Source organism: Corvus brachyrhynchos, unplaced genomic scaffold, assembly GCF_000691975.1.
Source record: "Corvus brachyrhynchos isolate BGI_N302 unplaced genomic scaffold, ASM69197v1 scaffold193, whole genome shotgun sequence".
Classification (NCBI taxonomy): Eukaryota; Metazoa; Chordata; class Aves; order Passeriformes; family Corvidae; genus Corvus; species Corvus brachyrhynchos.
The window spans coordinates 589,408-598,456 of record NW_008237087.1 but is presented as its reverse complement, the minus strand read 5'-3'; the positions used below and the strand labels follow the sequence as shown (position 1 = coordinate 598,456).

Here is a 9,049-nt window from a genome sequence, read left to right as displayed (position 1 = left end):
TGCTCCCCGTGGCCCCACCCCGCTTCTGGCGCCTGAGGCGCCACAGCCCCGAGGGCAGAGGAGTTCGTGTGGGGTGCAACTAAGAGTTTGTACTTGGAAGGGGAAGATCAGCGCGATCTCTCTGTCCTGACCCGGTGCATTTGAGAGCAGGGACGTCTGCAACTCGGATGCACGCGTTGGGTGATTCCGACGAGCGAGGTGCGTTCGCTTCCTTTGCAAGTCCGCAGCGGCATCGTGTGGTTGTTTGGATGAGCGCTGACAGTGCCGAGTTCCGTTTAGCTTTAGACTCCGAGGTGCAAAGAATCTTAAGGTAAACGTAGCCGAGAAGAAAAGCACACGTTCACATTTTTGCTCTCTCGCTGAACGCAGCTCCATCATTTCCCTCTGGAAACAGCAGAGGAGACAACGTTCTGGGTTCCACGTTCTCTGTGAAGGATATCAACAGCACCATGTGCCCCGGGGCTAGGAGCTCTCCTTCCAAACTCCATGTCCATTCTTTCTTTCAGTCCTACAGAGCTCCCGAACCCAACGGAACTGCCTCAAGGGTAAAGATTGGTCACCAAAGGTGCCCTCTCAGCCGGCTGCTGCTGTCTCCAAATGTACCTCGCATCCTGTGAAAAGCAGCGCATCCCCCCGGAGTTCTGCACTTCCCTGCTCAGCCGCATGGACCATCCCCGTCTTTCACTCTTGCAGAGCCCAGCTTCAACACTTACTGTGCCCAGCAATTGCTCCCATCCCAAAGGTCCCAGAAAAAAAGGAAGCACCTGTCTTCACTTTCTCCTTGCAGCTCAGAAAGTGCAGCACACGCAGCTCTGTGCGCTCAGCTCTGGGTACACTCACGTCCTTTCCGTCTCTCAGAGTGCAGCTACAAAGCCGGGGACGTTCCGCAGACGGTCCCACAGACAAGGTTCCCGGGGAAAGAGGCGGTGCTGGAATTCTCCTTCCTTTTGCAGCCTATGATCTGCACGGCCGACAATGAGACGATTCGTCTTCCTTCCCAGCTGTAGGCACGATCACATTCGTTCAGCCTCCCGGAGCCAGGATCCACAAAGGAGCCCCCGCTCCCACTGCTCCCACACGAACGGGGCCGGGCCAGAAAAGCGCTTGGATTTACCTGGGCACTGTCAGCGCTCATCCAAACAACCACACGATGCCGCTGCGGACTTGCAAAGGAAGCGAACGCACCTCGCTCGTCGGAATCACCCAACGCGTGCATCCGAGTTGCAGACGTCCCTGCTCTCAAATGCACCGGGTCAGGACAGAGAGATCGCGCTGATCTTCCCCTTCCAAGTACAAACTCTTAGTTGCACCCCACTCAAGAGGACACACGAGCTCCTCGGCGCTAAGAAGTTTTTTTCATTCTCGCTGAGTCCGGTGACAAACTTGAAAACATCCGGCAAAACCACAGCTCGCAGAAGTGTCAGCTGAGAGAGCTGCTGCCGCCTTCGGTGCCAACCCATGGAACCCGCCCTGGTATCTGCCCTTTTCCTTCTCAGCTCCGTGTACCCTCCTAAGCCTCAGGCGCACGGAATCGGGATCCAAACTGAACGGCACCAGGGATGGCTCCCACACGAAAGGTACCGGGAGAAGCAGCTCAACAGCCTGGCTTTTGCATTCCCACTGTAACAGTTCCAACAGAAATGCCTGTTGGGGAGAGCCTTTAAATTCACCACGACCACCCAAAGTGTGGATCCAAAAGTGGTTTCCTTGCCAAAGAGAGGAACTACGAGACCATCTCAAAATAAATGGGATCCCTCCTTCAAAGCAGAAAACATCCAGGGATTGATCCTGTAACAAAGGTGCCAGAAAACTGTTTCTGAGCATTACCTGCCCTGGGCATGATACCAGCTGCACACCAAGACTCAGTATAGCTGCTTAACTTGCCCAAAAGAAATGTACTGCCAAAATTTTAAGAGGCCACCTCTGAAGGTGCAAATGACATGCTAGATTGAACCTGAGACCACCTTCAAAAGATGCATACCAGCTCCCTAATTGTACAAGTCCAGGAAATGCTTCCTCACCAAATATGCCAGGACAGAAAGATGCTGCTGCCCTTTACCTGCACGTGGCAGCTTCTTATCTGCACCTGAAACACGGGGGCTACACGCTTTCCTTCCCATGGAAAAGCACTGGCCTCCTCTTTCAGCTGTGCACCAACACAAACTTGGACAGCACCTCCAGTATCAAATCCAAGTCCAAGCAGTGCCCCTACACCAAAGGCGTCAGGACAGAAATGTCTCACTGGCATTTACCTCCCCAGGGTACCTTACCAGCTGCTCCCCCAACACTGGGACTACATCCTTTGCTTCCCAAAAAATCCACTTGGAGTCGCTCGGCTTGCCTTGCCTTCAGTGCCACTGCCTAGCTCTGCCTAGCCCACCCTTGCTCTGCCTTCCCTTGCCTGCATCTGCCTTGCCTTGCATTGCCTCGCCTGCCACGCCCTCGCTCTGCTCTGGTGCAGGCCAGGCAGTGCCATGGGAGTGTCAGCAATTCCAGGCAAGTCAGGGGAGAGGTAGGAAAGGCAAGGCAAGAGCAGCGAGGGGAAAGCAAAGCAGGGCAAGAGAAGGCCCAGAAGTTGTAGGTGAGGCAAGGCAGAGGAAGGTAAGGGATGGGTAGGGCAGGCAGGGACAGGGAGGCAGGGCAGGGCAAGGCAGGGCAAGGCAGGGCAAGGGAAGTCAAGACAAGGCCAAGCAGGGACAGAGGCAAGGCGAGGTGTAGGAACCCAGAGTGCCAAGAATATTTCTCTGCCTGTTTTGAAGGGTTTTTACCCCCCTGAACAACACTGTTTTGACCTTGGTCCATGGAAAAAATTGCCAACGACCAGACAAGAGCTAGAAAATACAGTGGTGTGAATTAGGTGATAGATAAGTGAGATTGTCACAGGGTGAAAAATTTAGAGGTTTTGGGCTTCTCCTTGTAATACATAGATAAGAGCAAAAAACATCAAAATGGAGGATTGTTGTTGTTCTCCAAACCTTCTTTTTCTACTACTCCATGTTCTGCAGTAAAAGTAATTTGGGATGGACAAAGAATTCCACAGTTCCTGGCTGTGTTACTGAATAATTGGTAGGAAAGTGAAAATAATGTACGTTTTTAGTAACCATTGGTTAAATTATCTTTAAAAGGCTGTGTAAAACTTGATAATTCAGCTTTCTCCTGCATCCTCTGCTCTGTGCTGTGTGTGGATCATGCTAGTGACTCTGTTTCTTTGATAAGACTTAATAAACAACTATCTAGCAGCAGCAAAGACTAAAAGTCTCCGTTTGTCTCTCGAACTAACTCCTGGCAAGGACTTCAAAAACTCTCTCCCATCAGGAGAGGTTTGATTTATGCCACGGGCTGTGGTGGCAAGGCAAGGCAAGGCAAGGCAAGGCGAGGCAAAGGAAAGGAAAGGAAAGGAAAGGAAAGGAAAGGAAAGGAAAGGAAAGGAAAGGAAAGGAAAGGAAAGGAAAGGAAAGGAAAGGAAAGGAAAGGAAAGGAAAGGAAAGGAAAGGAAAGGAAAGGAAAGGAAAGGAAAGGAAAGGAAAGGAAAGGAAAGGAAAGGAAAGGAAAGGAAAGGAAAGGAAAGGAAAGGAAAGGAAAGGAAAGGAAAGGAAAGGAAAGGAAAGGAAAGGAAAGGAAAGGAAAGGAAAGGAAAGGAAAGGAAAGGAAAGGAAAGGAAAGGAAAGGAAAGGAAAGGAAAGGAAAGGAAAGGAAAGGAAAGGAAAGGAAAGGAAAGGAAAGGAAAGGAAAGGAAAGGAAAGGAAAGGAAAGGACGACAAGGCATGGCAAGTGTGGGAAGAAAGGGATAGGCAGGTCAAGGCAGGGATGGGTATGAAAGGCAAAGCAAGGGAAGGGAAGTGTAGGCAGAGCTAGGCAAAGCAAGGGGCGGGTTTGCCGGGCAATGAGCTATAAGAGGAGCAGGCAAGACAAGGCAAGGCAAGGAAGGAGGGAAGGGACGTCAAGGTGGGGGATGAGTGAGCAAGGCACTGCCAGGCAAAGGAGTGGTGGGAAGGTCAAGGGAAGGAGACAGAGGGGTCGGTAACGCAATGCGGGGTTGGGGTAGGAGAGGCAGGGCAAGGGAGGGGATGGGTGTGCAAGCCCGTGCCAAGCAAGAGGGGTAGGCAGGGAAGAGCAGGGCAAGAGGCTGGTTTGCAAGGCAAGGCAAGGCAAGGCAAGGGAGAAAGGCAATGAAAGGCAAGGCAAGGCAAGGGAGTTGTAGCTAATTCAAGGCAAGGCAAGGAAAGGGTAGGGAAGAGATGGGAGTGGGATGCAAAGAAGGCAGGTCAAAGGAAGGGCAGGGCAGGGCAGGCAAGGCCAGAAAAGAAAAGGGAAGGGAAGTCGAGGAGAGGGATGGAGATGCAACACTGTTCAAGGCAAGGTGGCAGATGTGTTGCTAAGGCAATGCAGGGTTGGGGCAGGCAAGGCAAGGCAAGAGCAGGGCAAGAAGGAGGAACCCAAAGGGTGGGTGGAGTGGCAGGCGAGAGAAGGCCCAGAAGCTGAAGGCAGGGCAGGAAAGGGAAGGGAAGTCGAGGAGAGGGATGGAGATGCAACACTGTTCAAGGCAAGGTGGCAGATGTGTTGCTAAGGCAATGCAGGGTTGGGGCAGGCAAGGCAAGGCAAGAGCAGGGCAAGAAGGAGGAACCCAAAGGGTGGGTGGAGTGGCAGGCGAGAGAAGGCCCAGAAGTTGTAGGCAGGGCAGGGCAGGGCAGGGCAGGGCAAGGCAAAGGCCAGGCAGTGAAGGCAAGGTAAAGACAGAGAGGGAAGAGGTGAGGAGGATGAGGTGGGGGATGAGTAGTAAGGCCATGGCAGGGAAGGGAAAGGTAAGCAGGGCAAGGCCTGGGGTGGGTTTGCAAGGCAAGACAAGGTTGAGGGAGGCAAGAGAAGGCAAGTCAGAGGAGAGGCTTGCAAGGGAAGGGCAGGCCAGGAAAAAAGGGGTAAAGAAGTCAAGGTGGGGAATGGGTGAGCAAGGCAAAACAAGGCAGTGAAGGGGTAAGAAGGGCAAGGGTAGGACACAGAGGGCTCAGTAAGGAAGTGCGAAGTTGGAGCATGCACAGCAAGGCAAGAGACGGCCTGGAATGGCAAGGAAATGCAATGTTGGGAAGGGAAAGGCAAGGGAGGGGGAGGCAAGGCAGAGGAATCATAGGAGGAGCAGGCAAGGCAAGGCAAAGCCAGGGGAAAAGGGGTAGGGAAGTCAAGGTGGTGCGTGGGTGAGAAAGGCAGTGCAAGGCAGGGGAGCCGAAGGAAGGACAAGGAGGGGTCGGGAAGACAAGGCAAGGGGGGTTAGGAAAAAAATTCGAAGAAACTATCTCTCATTAGTTACCCCAGCAAGAGCGGCCAAAAAGGTATTGAGATTCTCCAACACCCAGAGAGGAACAAAAGAGATCTTCTGCCTCTCGCTGACTGGGCTTGGGAAACCTGCCCCAGGCAACTCTCTTGGCATCTGGGCAAGAACAAAAAAGAGAGCTCTGTGTGTGCCTGTCCCTGTCTTTTCAAGGGACCCCCCAAAACCTCCCACCTCGGCAAACCAGAGTAAAACACCCCATGGCCCTAAAGGGACAGTAACACCAACTGTGTGGATTGAGAGAGGAGAAATGTGGAACACAATGCACATTTTTGGAGACACCCAGGACGGGAAGTCAAAGTAGGGGCTGTGTGAGAAAGGCAATTCCAGGTAAGGGAGGGGAAGCAGGGCAAGGAAAATCAAGGGTTGGGTTGACGAGGCAAGGCAAGGGAGAGGTAGGCAAGGCAAGGAGAGCCCTAGGAGAAGCAGGCAAGGCCGGGCAGGGCATGGCAAAGGTAGGGCCAGGCTTTCCCTCCTGTGGGAAAGGGCCATCCTTTGCCGCCTCCATGGCCAAAAGTGGGATTCTGCCTCCTAAAACTGCAAATGTCCAAGGATTGCTCCCAGACAAGAACATTCAGGTCCAACAGGTCTGGCTGGGCTTGAACTCCCAGGGGCTGCCTCTCATCTTCCCCCGAGGCAGTGGAGCGCCAGGCTTTCCCTCCTGTGGAAACAAGCAGGGCACTCGTGGAGGAGAGTGGGATTCCGCCTCCTAAAATTAGGAATGTTTGAGGATCGTTGCCAGATGAAATCTGCCAGGGTGTGGCTGGCCTTGGACTCCTGGGAGCCACCTCTCAGCTGCCCCTGAGACACTGGGTTGCCAGACTTCCCTCCCTGTGGAATAAAGCCCTCCTTCATGCCCAGGTGCCCGGAGTTGCGAGTGGGATTCCCCCTCCTAAACTGCAAACATTCGAGGATCGCTCCCAGACAAAAGCTGCCAGGACCCATGGATCTGCCTGGCCGTGGCCTCCCGAGGGCCACCTCTCAGCTGCTCCAGAGACACTGGGTGCTGGATTTTCCTTCCTGTGGAGGAAAGCCATCTTTCCAGGCCAATACCAGCAGTCCAATGTGGAAATACACCTCCTAAAAGTGCAAAAGTTCGAGGGTTGCTCCCAAACTGCCAGGACCAATAGGTCTGGCTGGCCTTAGACTGCCAGGGGCCACCTCTCATCTCTTCCCAAGACCCTGGGGCACCAGCCTTTACTTCCCATGGAAAAGACCCTTCTGTCACAGCCAGGCGCCTGAGGTGGACAATGGGATTCCACCTCCTAAACCTGCGAACGTCCGAGGACTGCTCCGGACGAGAGCTGCCAGAACTGACGTGCCTGGCTTGCCCCGGCCTCCCAGGGACCTCATCTTGGCTGCCCCCGAGGCACTGGGGGGCCCTGCTTTCCTTCCTCTGCAGAAAAGCTGTCCTTTGCAGCCCAGTACCCACAGCCAGAAGTTGAATTTCGACTCCATAAACTGGGAACGTCTGAGGATTGCTCCCGGATGAAAGATGCCAGAACTGACTGGTCTAACTGGCCTTGGCCTCCCAGGGGTGCCTCTCCTCTGCCCCCAAGACTCTGGGGTGTTGGGTTTTTCCTCCTGTGGATAACAGGAATCCTCTGCTGCCCTGCCAGGTGCCTTGGGGCCGGATGTGGGATTCTGGCTCCTAAAATTGCGAATGTCCAAGGGTTGCTCCCAGATGAAAGCTGCCAGGACCAGCAGGTCTTGGTGGGTAGGGTTAGGGCTGGGGGTTGGGGTCGGTGTCACGATTAGGGGTAGGGTTTGGGATAGTACAGAGAGGGTTAAGTGTTTGGTTAGGGTTATGGTTAGGGGTTGGGTTTGCTTTTGATTTGGGTTTTTGTTTTAGCTTCAGGGTTATGGGTTTGGGTTCGCATTATGATTTAGGGTTAGGGATTTTGTTAGGATTATTGTTAGCCTTTAGGGTTAGATTTTGGGTTAGAATTAGGGGTTTTTTTTGGGTAGGGATTTTTTTTATCTTCAGAGTTATGTTTTAGAGTTAGGTTTCTGCTTATAGGTTAGTGTTGGGTTAGGGTTAGAGTTTTAGGGTTAGGGTGCTAGTGTTAGGGGATTAGGGTCCTGTTTGTACTGGCAGCTTTTGCCTAGGAGCCATCCTCGCATGTATCAAATTTGCATTTTATATTCTAATTTCAGCCATGAGCTCCTGCAGGAGAATTCCTGTTCTTTTCCACAGGAATGAAATCACGTACCCGCAGTGTTTCAGGAGCAGATGAGGGGCTGCCTGTTGTGTGTAGCAACCACCAAGACCTTCCTGTGCTGCCACCCTCCCTGGCACCCACCTGGGCACCCATCTCAGCACCCAGCCCTGTCTTTACATAACTGACTCAGAGCCTCCTGGCTTTTCCAGGCAGCAGATTACGGCACATGGCTCCCAGGATGATTCCTTAAGCCCTAAATCTGCTCCCTGTCCTTCCCTGAGGTAAGGCAGAGCAAGAGGGCGGCAGGAGGTGTCACACCGGGGTGACACCGTGATGGCCATGCCACGCCTGGGGTCCGGACATTCAGCATCAGGATTCTGACACTCAGCATTGGGATCCTCGTGTTCAGCATCAGCATCGGGACTTTCAGCGCCAGGATCCTCATACTCAGCACCAGGATTCGCAGCCTGTGCTTCCCAGCACAGAGGAAACAGCTGGGGTCCTTCATCTGATCCCCATTTTCATGTTCAAGGATGCAGCAAAGTGCCCTTTGGGACTCTGCCTCAGTGGCTGCCGAAAACGGGGAACGTGGCCTCCCACGATTTCCTTGGCACCAAACTCCTGCCTTTTAGGCAAGAAAAGAGCTGATCCAGGGACTAGAAGTTCCCTGTCCCAGATCTCACAGTCCAGATGGCCCTTGAACTTCAGGAAACACATAAAAACCTCCCAACCACAGACAAACAACAGCAACAGCAACAAAACCCTTTAAAGCTGAAGATAAGGGAGCAGTCGGGCTGCACGGGTACTTCGGGAAACAATTTTTGCAACTCCTGGGCTAAGGCTGCCCTTGGAGCTTTGGAATCCATTCCCAGTGAAGCAGGAGGGATGGAAACTCCAAGGCACCTTTCAAGGGGAAATCACAGAGTTTACAGAGTGCACCTGCACAGTTCAGGTGTCCAAGCCCTTGGCTGGAACAGCAGCTTCCCAGATTTATCTGCTCAGCCAATTCACCTGGATAAAAGGTCAGGTGGGAGGAGTTTTTGGGGTTTCAGCTGAGCCTGTGGGATTGCTCAGGCAGCACTGCCACGCCAAAGGGAGACAGGTATAAAAATACAGCCCAGGGCTCCCAGCAGCTCCTTGGCTAAAGACATTAAATCCTGTCCTGATCCTGCTCAGGGTGGATGGAGCCATTTTAAGCTACAGTTTAATTTAAGATCTCTTGGGTAGCTGAGCCCACATCAACGTGCAGGTTGTCACAGCTTTGGTGCCAAAAGGCCACTGCAGCCACAGAGCACAAACCTCTTTTTCCCTGCGGACGGCACAGAGGGGACATTCCATGGTCCCTTGGCGTCTCTTGGCTGTGGCCGGGATGCTGCCCAGCTGAAGAGGGACCCACGGGGATGATCTGAGCAGCCCCAGGGAAGATCAAGGTGAGAAGACCATCCCCCATCCCCTGCTTGGGAACATCTAAGGGGTGGGAAAGTTTAGTGGAATTCTGAAGGCTTTCCTCCTTTCATGGCACCCATCAGTTAATTGTTGGCTTCTGCGTAGGAGCAAAAGGGTT

At 53.1% G+C, this 9,049-nt stretch overlaps 2 protein-coding genes across 2 annotated transcripts in view; one reads left to right on the top strand and one right to left on the bottom strand.

Moving 5' to 3' along the window:
* SLC11A2 (solute carrier family 11 member 2) overlaps positions 1-278 on the bottom strand; it is a 37,885-nt gene extending 37,607 nt beyond the window's left edge. Inside the window, exon 1 of the mRNA XM_017728709.1 lies at positions 132-278. Within this exon, the coding sequence (XP_017584198.1) occupies positions 132-233 (102 nt within the window). The 5' untranslated portion in view covers positions 234-278. The remainder of the gene's footprint in view (positions 1-131) is intronic.
* An 8,306-nt stretch (positions 279-8,584) lies between these two features.
* The window catches only part of ANKRD33 (ankyrin repeat domain 33), a 4,215-nt gene continuing 3,750 nt past the window's right edge, over positions 8,585-9,049 (top strand). The window contains exon 1 of the mRNA XM_008629491.2: positions 8,585-8,915. The gene's annotated coding sequence lies outside the window, so the exon portion shown is untranslated. The remainder of the gene's footprint in view (positions 8,916-9,049) is intronic.